We start from the raw sequence: 17,716 nt of genomic DNA on the forward strand, positions 1-17,716 counted from the left end.
TTTTTACATTGAAATCAAAAAAATAATTTGTCTTCATAATAGTTTTGGGAAATTTGTGCTTTCTTAGCGAAACCCCAAGCCGCCCAGAGGGTTAATAAATTAAAATTTTCAGGATAAAAAAAAATTCTGCTGAAGTAGTGGTTCAGTTACATAAAAAACTGCCAGAACATACTTATTTAGTGCTTTGGTGCACTCTGGCTAAAATTACAATTCCTCTAGAAAATAAAGATGTACAGGAACCAGGGTCCAGTGCAATAACTTAACCTCTGATCTATTATAATTTTATTTTTCAAACTTACCTCACATAAGCTAGTTTCATTAGACCTTCAAGAAGGAAAGGAACAAACTGATTCAAATACTGTCGCACTGGTGACGCAGATGATTTCTGCGATTTTAGTCCTGGTGCAGCACCCTTAAAAAAAATAAGAAATAAACTTATAGTTACAATAGCACCTAGTTTAATTATTCAATACAGAATATAAAAAAATAAATAAATAAGTACATAAATAAAAATTTTTACTCTTACTTTAAATGTGCATATAACCATACACAACATTCACAAAGACCTTATGCACCCTTTATTTTCCCAACGAGTCGCAGACATATGCTTTTAATTATAAAAAAAAGTATTTAGAATACAAATATACATAATATGATATTTTTAAATTTACAAAATATTTTTTTTGTAAAAATTATGAAATATAACTCTTTAAACAGCTCCTCAATGCTTATATAATTACACATAGTAAAACTTTACACTTTTCTAAACATAAAAAGTTTAACTCAGTGATAAAAATCGAGATATTTAATTTCAAAACATAGAACTTTTGCCACTTCATTTTCTTGATGGATAACTTAAAAAAGCAAATTACAATTCACAGTCGATTTTTTTTTCCTTTTAATTTAGTGATATTCCTATGCGATTTTCTAGCACAGAATGTTTTTTGCAAATTTATTACATTTTGCATGCTTAAAAACTTCCACAAAAATATTTTTATAAATTGGTGAATACTTTAAAAAAAAAATGCAAACACTTTACTTGCAGTTTTAATACTTTACAACCATAATCTAATACAAATAGATTCATTAGAATAGAAATATTTTTTACTTTTGATTTACGAAAACAGTGTTTTAAGTTGGTTATACACCAACACTGAAGCCTGCCACTGTTTTCTAGAAATGAGAATTCTGCAAAATTTTGTGAATAAAATCTCCTTTTTGGAAAAATTTATAATGATCAGAACATTTTACAACAGACCACATACCAATGTTTGTTACTAAATCTGTTAACATCAGAAATCTTTTCCTAAAATTATATTTCATTTTTAGATACATACAAATTTAAATATTTTGCTCTTCAACTTTTGTATGATCTCTGAACATGATTTCAAACTTTAAATATCTTGATGAATTTTTATTCTATAGTAGTTATTTATTTGTCATTTATCTTTTAGAATGAATAAAAACTTTCACAAAGTATAACTATATTGCCTGAAAGATGACATAAAAAGGTTTAATAATTTTTATAAACTTAATTTTTTAAATTTAAAAATGCTAAATCATGAATATTTTTCTTATTTTTGTAATTGAAAGTATTGCATATCTAGGATCAACAGCAGTGAAACAAAATGCTACATATTTTTTATGCAGACTTTTACCATTTAATGTGATCAGTTTTGTCCATGTCTATTTAGATAACAAGAAATGATAAGAAAAATTATCCTTCAAATTAGCAATACAATTAACCTAATGCAATATAAAAATATTAAGAAACATATAAATAGGTACTTTCCTAGCATTTCAATTAGGAAACTTCAGATTTGTTTATGAACTGCTCATAATGCTTTTACTGCATTAAGAAGTTCATTTATGAATGGTTCATAATGTTTCTGAAAATTATTTGACTGATACTGCTTAGACGACATCCTTCACTGGAAGAGAACATGCCAATGCAAGATTTAAATTAAGACATAAAAGAATCCTTATATTGCTGTAGGTGTTTTTAGAGACTTTTACTTTTTCTGTAGAATTCCCCCCCCCCCCTTGGCTCCCTGATTGCTCCCTAATCGATTGATTGATAAAGTTATTCCAAATCTACATAAACTTAGGTTGCTCTTTTGCCGAATTTTAAATAGTTGACTGTCATTGAAACCAAACTATTTGGCAGCTCAATCCCTTACTTGGCAACATTTCTCTGTCACTTGACAGATTTGACTTCGTTTGTTTTGCTGTGACTTTATTTTGCGACATTACTTCAATTTTAAAATTTATTTCACAGAATTTTGATGATATTAACCCTGCAGTGCTCGTGCAGCGTCCCAGAGACCCAGGGATGTTTCTTTTTTTAAATGGCTTTATAAATGGATGCGAGATCAAGCTTGTGCTGCCATCTACCTTTCTGTCAACTATACACGAATAAGTAGAAATCATAGAAACAAGACCATTTTCATTTTAGTGCTGAGAGGAAGAGGTTATAAGCTGATGTGGCACTACTGGAGTTTAGGAGATGCCACGCGGCCGTTTTTGATTCTAAATGTAAGTATTTTAAAATGTATATATTCTAGCATTTTAATTTTTAAAATTATCAACAGCTGTCCTTAGTAGTGTTTTTTTTTTTTTTTTTTTTTTTATCATTTTAGTGACAGGTAAAAGAAATTGTTTGAATATAATTCTAAATGTTAGAATGTATTTCTTTTGGCATTTATAATTTTTATGGGCAACAATTTTTTTTATTAGTTATTTTCTTACCTTCAGAGTCAAGATGACTTCTCAGAAAAAATTCAATATGGCAAGCGAACGTGATAGAGAAATAGTACTACGTATGCTTATGGAAGAAGATGAATCAAGTGATGATTTTGATGATTATAGTGATATAGAAGAAGATAGAGTGGAAACAAGAGAAGAAAACACAGACTACAAGCAAGAAATAGACTCCAATGATAGCGATAGTGATGATTATATTGCAAATAATTATTTCCTAGGCCGGAATCATCAAAACGGTCAAACTTTTCCCCACCTAAAAATATACGCACTCAGCGGCATAATATTGTCATTCATTTACCAGGGGTGAAAAGTGTCATGAAGAATGCTCGAATGCCGGAGCAATGTTGGCCATGTTTTTTCTACAACGGCATGCTGTCGAATACAGTTAAATTCACAAATGAAAAGATATCCACAGTACAGAAAAATTATTCACGTGAAAAGGATGTACATTTGACCGACATAATTGAAATAAAAGCGCTTCTAGGCATATTATACATTTGTGCATCTAGAAAAGTCAATCATGCAAATACCAAGGAGATATGGTCCTCTGATAAAATGGGTATTCAGCTATGCCATCTTATAATGTCTGAAAAAAAATTTAGGTTCCTTTTATATTGTTTGAGGTTTGACAATAAGGACACACAAGAGATAAGGAAGATAACTGACAATTTAGCGCCTATACGTGATGTGTTTTCTCCATTTGTTGAAAATTGTAAGAATGCTTATTCAGTGTACAATTGATGAAAAGTTAGAAGCTTTTAAGGGTAAATGCTTCTTCAGGCAGTACATCCCTAGTAAACCAAATAAGTATGGGATAAAATTATTTGCATTAGTAGGTGCTAGGATGTACTACACTCTAAACCTGGAAATATATGCTGGCAAGCAGCCTGCAGGTCCATTCGAAATTAGCAACAAACCAGCAGATGTTATGAAACGGCTGAGTTCTGTAATCTCAGGAACAGGTCGCAATATAACTGTAGACAATTGGTATACCTCGTTAGATTTAGCTAATTGTTTGCTTCAGAATAATCTTACTTTGGTTGGAACCATGAGGATGAATAAGAGTGAAATCCCTCCAGAGTTTACGCAAACTCAAAAAAGAATCGGGAAGTAAGAACATCATTGTTCGGGTTTCAGAATGACTCAACGCTGACTAAGAAAAACAAGCTGGTTCTGATGCATCAAGATGATGCAATTGATGAATCATGAGAAAAAAGCAAGCCACATATGATAACCTTTTATACTGCAACTAAATCAGGAGTTGATATTGTTGACCAGTTGTGTTACACTTATAATGTCGCCAGGAAAACAAACAGATGGCCTATGATCATATTTTATAGTATGATGAATGTAGCAGCTATAAAGGCTCAAATATCATATCATGCAAATAATTTATCAATCAGCACCAGATGCAGCGAGTTTTTAAAACTTTTGGGTCGTAATCTAGCTGATGATTCCTTGCGTAGACGTTTTCAGTGTTCACCATTACCTAGACATCTCAAGCAGGATATTCAGAGCCTTTTTCCAGATGAGGGTACAGTTCAGCTTACAGAAGAGGCTCGAGCTACCAAAAGGCAGAGATGTCATGAATGTGGCCGTTCCAAGAACAAGTACACTAAGTACAAATGCCGTAGTTGTAAAAAATTTCTATGTTTAGAACACGCTCAGCAAATATGTGCTGATTGCTAATTTGTGCAACTGACTAAATGAGATAATTTCACTTGTATTTGCATAATTTGAATAAAATTAAGTTTCACTGTAAACTGAAGTTTTGTTAATTTGTGTTTGTAATATGATGCCACAAATATACATGCGTTACATCAATAATCCCTTTGCATTCATAAATTTGAACTAAATGACCTAAATATATATTAGTACAGCAAAATTATACCTGGAGTCTGTAAGACGCCGCGTGACCTCTAACGTAACAATATGCCCCGCGAGCACTGCAGGGTTAAACAAATTGGTGATTTACAATAAACAGAGCATTTTCTCCATATATACAGGCAGGACTTCAATTTGACAACAGTACCCAAATGATAACATTAACTGCGATTACATTGAATGAGCCACATCTAATATATATGAATAATAATCATCTGGAGCTTCCAATTAATTAACAGGAATAAAACCTTTTCAAGGGAAAAATGGGGAATTTCAATATTTTTAACATGATCATTTTCTACGTAAAACTTAAAAGTATTTTATTTATAAAAGCTACACATTTTTATTATTATGTTAAACTAAAAACTGAATTGTCATCTTCAATATTATATTTTTGGTAAGAAATCTTGTAAAGTACTTAAAATGATAGATTGAAGATACATGACCACAATTAGGTATACTGCGGAGGAGGGGGGGAGACAGTTCTATATCTCCCATTCTACCGATCCGATTGATGGAACTAAACTTGCATTTTTCATGTCTCGAAAGCGTGACTAAAGATATCTATTAGATTTATATATAGCATTGTTCTAATATAGGTATTTTGACACAAAAATCAGACTTTTTCTGAAATGCAATGCCAATTTTTTTTTCATATTTCGATTCTACAACTCAAATTGCGCCAAATTACCACGTTTTGTAAAAATCGCACAAGTAGTTTTAAAAAAATTAGCTCTCAAAATTTTAGCTCCTCAGTGTTAATTGAGTTTGGTATATATTTATTAATCTCTCTTTTTTTTATTAAACTTATTTAATTTTTCCTTTCACATTTCGAAATCCAGGTTCATTCCAGATAAATTTCTCCCCATTTTTATGATTTATTTTTTAAATTAGTATTTTAAAATATATTTTACAAATTTTTCAGAAAAATTTTGAATTAAAAACTGCAAAATTTTTACTGCTATCTTAAAGTAAACATATTTCTAAGCATACCAGCAAAAAATCAGTTTTTTTATTCAAAATTTCCGAAGATATATGTGTGTGTGTGTGATTATGGCAAAGCCTCGAGGGCTATCTGCCTAAGGGGAGGGATGCCTTCGTGGAGGACTTTCTAAGGGAAACTGGCTCATATACACGTTACACATGGGGAAAACCACGAAAACGCCCATGCAGCCAGCCCGTTCACAGGATTCGAATCTTGGACCGAACTACCGGTGTTCAGCGACTTTACCGCTCGGCCGCTGGTGGGCCCCTCCGAAGATATATGAGAATTTATATATTAGCATGCTATAAAATTTGGCATATTTGGGTAAAGTGATAAAACATCAAATGTGTTTTAGACACTTTGTTAAAATTATTTGAAAGCAGAAACAATGTAACTTTTTTTCCACTCATGCACAATGTAAAAAGGTAGGAACGAGGTGTTTTTTTCCGCTCCGGCATAATGGAAAGTTGCCATATATTAAGTTCGCCAAATGAATTATACTTGGCACAATGTGAAAAAAATGTGACAAGATAAATCTTTGAATTTCTGCGTAAATTTCACACTAAATTTTACAAAATATAACATTTAGGCATAATTTGAGTTACAGAATTGAAATATGAAAAAAAAATTGCTATATTATTTCAGAAAATGTGCCATTTTTGGGTCAAAATACCTAATGGTATACATAAATCTAATATATATCCTAAGTCGTGCTTTCGAGACATGAAAAACGCAATTTGAATTTTGTCAATCGGCCCGGTAGAACGTGAGGTATAGAACTGCTCCCCCCTGTTTTTTTTGCGCAGTGTTCTTTTTGTTGGAAACTGTCCAGAATCTCTGCTTTTCAACAGAGATTCCAAACACGTGTTCAACAAAGCCTGAGGAGGAAATTTCATAAATTTAGAGACATTATGAAACATTTATGATTTTATAAAGTTTTATGCTTATTATCACACAATAGAAGCAGCTTAACATGACGATGTTTCGCCACATAACTAATGTTAAACGACGAGAAAAAATACCATTCAAAATAACTACGGAATGTAAGTAGAAACATACAAACAGATGCTTTTATATCATTTTAACTAGAAAATTATTTCAGCAATGCTATACACACCTCTAATCTTAATACTCAGAAGGCATCTGTCATTGGAAAAGAACTTGTCAATGTTAAATTTAAAATTAGGCAAGAAAGCAACCTTAGTTTGGTGTAGATGTTTCCAGGAAAAAAATATTCTGCACATCTCCCCCCCCCAACTCCTGAAGAAGAGGGATTTGTGTCGGATTCCCTCAAAATCAACAAAGTTCTTCAGACTATTTTTTTTTGGTGTGAGGCTTGTTTTTAAATGGCTGACTAAAATTAAAACATTTGATGACAAAATCCTTTACTTGGCAATTTTCATAATGCATTTTAAACTAATTTAGCGACTGCACTTTAATTAAAAAAATTTATCCTGTAAATTTTGATTATATAAACCAAATTGCTGATCACAATAAGTGATGTATTTTCCATGCTTCTGTATAAAAGGGCGGAACTTTGGAAATTCGATAACAATATCCGAATGAAAACATTTACGTGGCATCTACCGTAAATAAAATTATAGTGAAGATGTAATTCTACTACCTTAAAACAAGGTACAACTCTTTATAATATACCAATATAAACTTCATAATTCCATTAATTTATACAACCCCAAACATTTAATTGGCGTAACTGTGATAATGCTAATACATATCATTACATAGCATTTTTAAAACACTCATGCAAATAACATGAAAATAAATATACACAGCAAGTAATAAATAGACGTAAACGAACGCAACTATATATAGGTATAACACAATAAAATACAACAAATAAATATTGTTATAAAAATTTATACTCTATTACAACACCACTGCACTGGCAAATACAGTACAAATATACATTATTTTAATTTTATGCTAATTCTCTCTTTATTATTTAATTTCAAATCATTCTGCATGTAATTAATAATTTTTCCAATTTTTAACTTGCAAAATATTTTTACTTAGCAGATTCGTAGCTTATAGCGCATCTACTAGATTTATTTCTTTAAAAAATTATATCTTGACAGGGTGGTTGACTTTCAAATTTGGTTTTATTTTCCCTTTCTGTAAGTTCGCCACTAGAGAAAGATTTTTTATCAATTATTGCTTGACTGTATATATACATCAAACCCTTGCGAAACCTGGGGTTTACTTCATCAACACATTACGCGTATAGCAAAACTGCGTCCCGCAAAGTTAACTATCTATGAGAAAAAAGGGGTTACTTAAAAGGGAAAATGAAATACATGTTAATTGAAAGAAATTTTATTAAGATGCAGGTACAGCATACAAATACTTATTTAATTTTTAAATAGCTGGTGATTTCTGCCTGGGACAATGCCTGATGCAAATGTTTCACGGCAAAAAGTGCAGTTTTTCAATACCTCTCATAAAGTGTCCCTTTTTTTTTTAAAATCGATTTTGAGGGCAAAACGGACTTTCTTCATCAGGAGCAAAAAATTCTGCAAAAGCGAGTATTGATCATATTTATACCCTACAGGTGACCAGTGGAAGAGCCGATAGCGCCATCTGTCGGCAGAAATACTAACGAAAAATGAAAGGAGCATCTTTTAGCAGAATTTTTAAGGCATTAGGCAAGACTGGATTGGAATTAAAGTCATTAACTAAACAGGATAATTTTTTGCGAATATGAAAAGCTTTTCTCGCCTATAAATAAAATCTGAGGTTCAGGTCTTAAAAATTCTATTTGTTACTTTAATTCTTAGGGAATTTATAGCATATCATGCCAGTGTGGCATAAGTTATATTGGTTAAACAAAAAGAGCATTAAAGTTTTGCATAAAGAAACATGAAGCTTGCATTCGAAAAGGTGAAATTAACAAATCTTCAATAGCTAATCATAGTTGGAAATTTAATCACAATTTTGATTTTGGTTTTGCTAAAATTATCCAGAAAGCTGGTTCTCTTAGGGAATTGGATTTTCTTGAAGCTTTTAACATTCACAAAAATTTATCCTGTTTAGTAAATGACTTTAATTCCAATCCAGTCTTGCCTAATGACCAGTCTTTAAAATTCTTAATCCTTTCATTTTTCATTACTATTTCTGCCTATACTTATTTAACTAGATGGTGCTATCGGTTCTTCTACTGGTCACCTGTAGGGTATAAATATGATCGATATTCGCTTACTCGCTTTTGTAGAACTTTTTGCTTCTGATGATTGCTCTCGAAATCGATTGGGATGCTATGTCAATTTGCCTGTTTTAAATAATTAAATATTTATAAAGCTACAACTGCTGACTGAAATAACTTTATGAGGGAAGTTTGTTCAAAATATCTGATGAAACATGCTAACTGGAGGAGCCAATAATTTTAACAAAATTGATGACAGTATCTGTAATAATGTAATGATCGAAGGAAAACACTCCATTGGATACTCAAATCATACCATTTAGCATTATCGACTCTAGATAACTATGCATAGCCTATTAAAGTCAAAAATCTATGACAGTCTTTTTGAGAAACAATTCTGGAAGCATTTGAATTACTTCCTTACATTACAATTCCCATTACAGCCTTCTTGCTATTGAACAGTGACAACCTTACTCAGAGCTCTTTGGGAACTTTCCTTAGAGCCTAGCAATCTTAATCACTCTGGCATAAGAACTGCGAGTTGATTTGCTATTTTGGTGCAATTCATTAACAAGAGCCTCTTCATCATTTAAATAATAGGGCCATAAGGAAACACCAAATCTGACTGTCATAATATATTTATTATATTCAGGGGCATGTCTAAGTTCCTAACAAAGATGAAAAAACAACTTTATGAAGCATAATCTTTGGAGTCCTTTCCCATCGTAGTGCGGTGCACAAGAGCTGTAAAAGAATTATAAAATTTGGCCAGAGGCAGACTGTTCTCAAAGGGTGGAAGTTCTAATCCCAGTTATTTATACCGAAGGTGTTCACACATTTTTGTAATGATTTATATATAAACAAACCTTAGAATTTTATTTTTGAATATGTTCAATCTGATAGCCCTTTTGTTGAACTATCATATTACGTCTTGATTTCCAAGATAAAAGGAATTTTCCATCAAGGTTGATTTATCCAATGTTTCGGGATGCCGCTTATAAAGAGCTTGTTTTAAAAGTCTAGATGCACAGTAATCTACAGGAGACAAGTCAAAGAACTTGGATGGTATGTATTTAAAGAATATAGCTTCAATTACGGTTTCATTTCTCATTTTTTCAAAAAATAGAGCAGTAGATTACAGTAATATATGTACGCTAAATACAAGGTTGTTATTGCGATTTTGATCGTGAACATTGTTTGGGTAAAGAGATAGAATTTCTTCTTTAAAAATAGGTGTTGAAACATATTTCTTATATTAATCCAAATTAATTTTGACATTTTTCTTAACTTTCCTTATTTTAAGTTTTCCTCTATAAGAGAATCCAGTAATAAACATAAAACCTTTATAAGAACTTTCCTTATTTTCTCTGAACCAACATATTAAGTCTTTTTTTCTTTTTTTCAGTAGTAAATCAATCTTCTTCTATTGCAATCAGATAAGTATATCCAAGTCTCATTAATTACAACTATATATTTTCATTTTCCACCTGCCAAATAATTTTCATACAGCAATCTGTACATAGCCTTATGCTGAGAAACATGTTTTGGCATTAGGCGATGAACATCATGATTTTTACTTCCTTATACGAAGTAAAGAGGAAGTATTGTAATTGCGAAAAGGTTCAGGCAGCATATTTCAACGAAAATATCCACTTTGACCGCTTTCGAATGCAATTTAACGATGTTTTTGCGTAATATCTGTACGTAAGGACAAAATAAAAGACTTTCCCCCCCCCCAAAAAAAAACTAAAAACTGCTTTAAAATTAATTCTGAAGAGAATTTTTCGTGGCAACTGTACGAACTTATGTACGTACGTATGTGCGTATCTCGCGTAAGTCAAAAACGAGTAGCCTTAGAACGTTGAAATTTTGTATATAAGACTACTATAACATGTAGATGTGCACCTCCTATTTTGCTTTCAATCGGCCATGCCAAACGTATATAAATATATTTATAAATATATCCAATCTGTTACCCGGCTCAGCGATCTCAGTTTCTTTACTCTTATATGTTTATAAATTGTACATTTTTTTTGCTGTAAAAATGATTGAATTATGTTGTTCCTATCTTCCGATTAAGGTTTTTACGCCTTTATTTAACCTGCATGCTATAGTTGTAAAATTATCAACAATTTAAAAAATGTTTAAGTGCCGCTAAGCCTAATTTGATGGCGGCCATTGCTCTTGTTTACATTTGAAACAGCTGAGTAGCGGATTTGTTGCCAATCTAGAGAAACTTAGCTTCACAACAACAAAGATAACGCCTTCATTTATTATTTAAATCATGCTTAATCCTTTCTGGAATTTTTTCGAGGAAATAAGCGTTTAAGATTTACTTTGTAATTTTTAATACAGATAATTTGAGATTTATGTATTTTTGCCTTGTCGCTAAGTGAAAACTGAATTAATTGAATGAGAAATACTCAATCGTCTGTGAAAAACTGTTTCTTTTTTGTTTTGTTTGCTTAATTTCTTTATAAATAGTTCTAGCTTTATTATAGTATTTGAATAGAACATGTGGCAACGATTAGATAATTCTTTAAATGATATAAATTTTGTGCATTCTGAGTTATAATATGAATGAAATATAACACTGTTAAGTAAACCTAGCGCCAGAGTGTCGCTATGGTAAACAAAATGAATTTTAAAGAATACATGGAAGCACTTCCGCAGAGAACCCGGTAAATGTAAACATCGCCAACTTTGGCAATAATAGTTCAAACCTGGTAACCCAGCCGATTTATCCTATTCCCTTGTTCGAAGTTTGCAAACATTCCTCTTGCGTTCACTTTGTTGAATTATCACTGTCGTTGTTCGCATTTGCAGATTTATATTATTCTTCTCTTATTTATTATTTTTTCTGAATTTTTTAACAACGGATAAATAGAAATATTTTTCGTAGATAGATGCCGGTTCTCGGTTCGGGATGAAAGGAAGAAAATACAGTGGGAGGGGAAAATGCTAATTTGTAACACGGCTGTTCACGTTGTGTTCTTAATTATTAACAGCTGTAAGCATGCAGAACTATGAGGTTTCCAACCCCTAAAATAATTTGTTTTCGTAGGCCGCAAAAATATGCATGTGCATTTTAAATAATTAAGTAATGCTTTTATTTTTATTATTGGTTATTGTCATTTAAAATTATGAGAATAAATCAATTTTTATGGCGTAAAATTTTAACAAGATAATATATTGTTAATGTTTTTCGAACAATAACCTTTCAGAGGATGACAGTGTGACGTAAATAGATTATTAAATTGAAATAAAAAATATGCTTTATTATCTAAGATGACAATACAGTTTGATGCATCACCATGGTCATCAAAATTAGCAAACCACTGCTGGTGTAAGGAATATATTGTTTTCTGTGTTAACTGGAATTTATGACAAATTTTTTTCGTTTATCACATTTAACCGGGTAATTTCAGTACATTAATACTAATTTATATTTTTTATTTCCATTATAAATGCTTATATATTGTCTTATGCTTAATATATTGTTTTCTGTGCTAACTTGAATTTAATACAAATTTATTTTCGTATATCACGCTTAACTGGTTAGTTTTACATCTACATGCTTATTATCTGTGAATTTTTACTACCATATGATTAATATATTGTTTTGTCTACTAACTTGAATTTACATGCACTAAAAATCACGTTTATGGCTCGGCTCATCGTCGATGAACCGCGAGCTTGGCGAGTAAAAACGCAACGGCGCCAACGGGTTCTTTGCGGATGAAAACCCGAATGCATTTATTCTATTGTGGTTTATGTGCTGTCGGCGAAGTAGGTTTAATTCAATCCAATAAGTTTAAATGATATGCAAGGTAAAATGCGTATAATTTAATATTCTGTACAAGGAAGTCATGTGGTGTACACATCAGATTTTTTTGTTTTGATTTTGTTATGATTAGCTTTAAATCAGATTTTATAATTTTGTTATCACTTCCTACAGAGATATTTAAAGATTTTGCAATAGCTCTTTGACGGCCTGGATTTTCCTTTAAAACATCAGATGCAACTTTGTATTTAATAAGAGCAATTGTACCTTTGTGGGGTATGCATTTTTTGCCTTTTTTCCAGTCAGATGTAAACTTTGATATTTCTTTACTGTCATATTAATTATGCCATTTATTTCATGTGTAGAAATATTAAAACCATACTTTTCACATCTTTCTTTAATAAATAAATTAGAGTATTTCTCTTTGGAGAACACAAAAATATATTCTTCGATCCAATGTTTATTTTTCAGCAACATTTTAGAGAAAAGAATATTGTTAATGCTGCAGATACTTACTAAGTAAACATTATTCCAATTTGATGCTTGTCACGTTTGTATTTTAAAATTAATATTTAAATTCATGGAGAAAATCAAAATTGTTACAAAAATGTGTAAACACCCTCTGTAGTTCACCTAACATTACAAGAATTCTGAGTAGTTTGCTGTTTTGGTACAATACATTAACAACAGGGCTCTCAGCACCATTTAAAATAATAGAGGCCATAAAGATTAGGAGACTCCCATATCTTACATAAACAATAAATATTTGGGAGCATGTGCTGCAAAATAGGATAATACTGTTTTGTTGAATTTCCTAATCACAGATATCAAGACACTTTTGAAAAAATATACCCTTTAGAGTTTCATCTCATTGAAGTGTAGTGTACAAGAGCTGAGGGGAAATTTTATAAGGCCTGGGGATATTGTTTCCAAGCTATTCTTACAGTAATTACAGAATTATGGCTATAAAATTTGTTTTGTTTAGGCTGGTCTTATTTTGACAAACCGGCTGATTCACAAATTACATAAACATTTTTAGATAATTAATTATACTTACACCTGCTTCATCAGCATTCTTTTCGGACGTCATTTCTACGTCTTTGCTACCACCAGGTGCAGCAGCAAGTTCTCCATTTACAGTAGTTTCTTCAACTTGAGAAGCACGCTTAGCCTTCTTTGGATCATTATCTACATGCTGAGGTTCTTTTGAATCTGCTGCCCTTTTCTTCCGCTTCTGGACATTTTTAGATGTTTGACCCCTTGAAGAATTATTTTCACACTTCTCATCTGTTTGTTTAGCAACATTCTGAGGCTGAACAGTGCTTTCTTGCTCTTGATCTTTATCATTTGAAGATGCAAGGGTTTTTACAGGAACTTCTGTCGGCTCTTCTATCATTTTAACATCAGCAGCAGCATTTTTCATTTTCTTTTCTTTTCTGTTCTCTTCATCACTGAGAGCATTATTTTCAAGTTTTCTTTTTGCAGCCTTACTTCCATTAACAATGGCTGTGGAAACAGAAGTTTCCACACATCCTTCAGCACTGGGAGACGTTTCAGTAACTTCTTCAGAGCTGTTTGATGCTTTACCCACAGTTTTATTTGATTTAATTTTTGTAGTTATTGCATTTTGAGATGCATTTTCAGGATCTTTAAGTTCACTTTTTTTCTTTTCTTTAGCTATATCAGTCTTGTCGATTACATTTTCAGATGAATCACAAGCACTTATGCCAGAAATGACAGTACTATCTATGCCAGAAACTACAGTGCTATCTACACCAGGAACCACAGTGCTATCCACAGCATTGTCAGATTCTTTATTAATCTGTTTATCTTCACCATTACATTCAACAGAATCTAAAACTACATTTTCATCTTTAACACCTGTTTCCGAAGGCTCTAGTGATTTATCATTTTTGGCTTCATTAAGAAATTCAGATTCTTTTACAGAACCAGATGCAAAACTGTCATGACTTTTTTCAGAATTACTATTTGTAGCCACTTTGCTAACATTAGAAACTGTTTCATCCATTACTGTCTTACTAGGACTTATTATTTCTTGTGTGTTGTCTTTAACCTCAATCCTGTCTTCAGAACTTATACTCAAATGCTTATTTTCAACATCTTCAAAATCCTTACTTTCTAAATCAGTCTTTTTTAAAGCTGTTTCTTCAGGTTTCTTCACAACACTAGGAGAATCATTTTCTAGGCCTGAGGTTTCATGAATTTTTTCTGTAGTTAGGGCATTTTCCGTTTTGATATCAACTTCTTCCACAGACTTCTTATTCTGTTGTTCATTTTTGAACATTTCCAATTCTTTACTTTGGGTAGTTTCTAATTCTTCTTTAGATTCATTTTCAAGAACTTTTGATTCATCATTTGCTTCCTTATTTTCATCTGCAGTTTTATTAATGCTTTCTGACTGTGCAACACTTTCTTCTGAACCATTTTTTTTACTAGAACCTTCTTTCTTTGTGCTTATTTCACAGCTCTCTTCTGTCTTTTTCATATCAGCTTTTTCCTCCAAAATACATTCTTCAACAACTTTAGAAGAATCTACATCTTTATCAGTGTTTACATTATCCTGAACATCTGCTGATCCTGTGAATGGATAAAAACAACATTTTTAAAATTATAATGCCTTACCTAGCTGGGCAAAAGCTAGCCTTCTGCCAGCATAGAATTTAATTATATTTTATCCTACTTTATTCTGTTCTACATTACAGTGATTTCAGACTCAAACTGCATGTAGACAGATAGCTCAATCTAAAAATAGCTCAGAGCCAGATAAATTTTGTTTAAATAAATTTAAAAATATTTTTAACAAAATGCAACAACAATAAATAAATAAACAAAATAAAAATACGACCTTCGGACCATCAGAAAAGAAAATTCTCTCCTTTACAAAGTATAGGAATAAAGAATATAATAACAAAAGGAAGCAGGTTTGCCATAAATGTGACTTTCCTCTGGACTATCACATTCACACCGTGCTTGATAACAACATTGATTGACATACTGATAATGGCCACGATCACACTTTCGGCCCATGAGTGTTGAGTGGACGTCAGGCCAGCATTACATATTCTGCTGCCTGATCCAAGCTCTGCAAGTCCTAAATTCTGCCATCAATAATTTTTGCTGCTTGGCATTACTCTAAATTCTAAAATTTTCGACGTTCCTAAATTCTGACAACCAATGCAGCTGCACTTCTTCTGGCACTGACCCTCAGGAGGGCTAGTATTTTTCTATATGACTGAATAAGTGTATAAAGATTAATTTAGTTTTATTAATCAGTTATGTTAATTTGTTTCACTGTCTTTTTCGCTTTCCATTTTCCTACTAGAATGCAAATTTCTAATTTGCGTTTACTCAAATAAGGGAGAAAAGAGACAGTATTTAAAGAAAAGTTTTAGAAGGTTGAATTCGAGTGAGTTCCACCTGAAGGCCACATTTGCTAATTGATTCTCTTGAGAGCAGTATTCTACGACGTTGCATTATTCTCACCAATAGGCTTGTCATGCTAACTTAGGTCAGAGCCAACTTATGCGTTTTGTGTCTGTGTAGCTTTTCGGCTAACTTAAGTTAGCTTTGTCATAATTTAAAATTCATTACTTTTGATTTAAGCCATAAATGCTGGCTGCTCTGTAAGTGTAAACAGTGCCTTCTGTTAAACTTCTATTTAAATAAAAGGGTCTTTTACACCACTCTGTGGTACTTTATTTGTAAAGCTGTTACATAGTGATTTAAGTCTTAGCGGTTTTTGTTCAACTGATATTGCCAAAAAATATGAAACTCCATAAGAGAAGCCCCAATGTTGTCATGTCTACATGTCATCTTACTAGATTTATTAAACTGATTGTGGCGTTCCGACAGATACTTCAACTTCTATTCATGAGATGGCGCCACGTGTAAAATCCAGTTCTTAATCGGAGCAGCAAAGCGACATCTTTACTCACTCAGACTTCTCGTCGGACAACTGTACGCGAAGGTAGCATGAACTGTGTTCCGAGCTCTGTGTTGATCTCTGCAATGTAATTTAAATTGTAATTTAGTATTTAATATATTCTTTTGTTATAGGAGATTGTCTACTCTTATTTTCTTTAATTATATCATGCATTAAGCACACACGACCACCAAAAGTGGTGACCTTTTGACTGAGCACGCTACTGAGAATGGATTTTCAACGACCCTAAGCCACGTGCATCCAAGGCATTCTGAAGAACTGACTAAAAATAACAACGAATATGGACATTAAACGTATGCTACAACGTACCCCTTCAATTATTTCTAGAAGTAGTGATATATATTGCTTGTGTTTTTTTTTCAAAGTCGTGCATATCATCGCAAGGTGCTTCAGCAAATCATCAATGTGATCTGTTCCGTTCCGCTGACTTCGCCGTCGTGCAATAATTCTTAGATCATTCAACTTTTGTGACAAATGTGCTACAACAGTGATTTTCGCTAAATGTGCTACATCAGTAATTTTTCTGCAACGTGCTACGGCAAAATTCTTCCCTCAGTGTTCGAAAGTAGTGAATTTCTTTCCCACGTGCTACAGGAGTGATTTCCTTTTTCCTTCGAAAGTGCCTTAGCAGTGTGAAGTGGTGATTTAGTGTGTGCGCAATACAAAATGAACGCATCATTTTTTTTTCTCATATAAGAGTTTCTTTTCAAATGCATTTCGGTAAAATATTATTTGTGTGTGTAATTGCTGACCCTGTATTATTTGTGTGTATCGTTACGTAAATTTTTTCTGCATGGTTAAAATATTTATTGTTATCATGGTAAAATATCAATAGTGTATCCTCATGCTACAATATTTGTGCTGATAAGTGTTTATTATTTAAAGTGAAAATTATCTATCAGTATGCCCGACGATATTCCACCAGAGCCACAAATCACACACGTCTGGAAAAATAATCCTTCATTGTGGTTCGCTCAGATTGAAGCACAATTTTCTATCGCTCGCATTAGTGAGGATTCTACAAAATTCAACCATGTAGTTGCAGCAATTGAGTCTGATATTCTGAATTCAGTGCATGACTTAATTCTCAAACCACCTGATTGTGATAAATACTCCAAACTGAAACAGCGGCTCATTGAAATCTATTCAGAAAGTGAATCTTCAAAAATACGTACT

The 17,716-nt window shown here is 32.2% G+C and overlaps 1 protein-coding gene across 2 annotated transcripts in view; it reads right to left on the reverse strand.

Moving 5' to 3' along the window:
* The window catches only part of LOC118197515 (uncharacterized), a 54,097-nt gene that overhangs the window by 26,360 nt on the left and 10,021 nt on the right, over positions 1–17,716 (reverse strand). For both annotated transcript variants that reach the window (XM_035369031.2, XM_035369030.2), the window contains exons 2-3: positions 13,634–15,174; positions 300–412 (exon numbers count right to left, since the gene is read on the reverse strand). In XM_035369031.2, coding sequence (XP_035224922.1) covers positions 300–412; positions 13,634–15,174 — 1,654 coding nt within the window. The remainder of the gene's footprint in view (positions 1–299; positions 413–13,633; positions 15,175–17,716) is intronic.

Source organism: Stegodyphus dumicola, chromosome 4, assembly GCF_044657685.1.
Source record: "Stegodyphus dumicola isolate Sdum_Otavi_A_Nest chromosome 4, ASM4465768v1".
NCBI lineage: Eukaryota > Metazoa > Arthropoda > Arachnida > Araneae > Eresidae > Stegodyphus > Stegodyphus dumicola.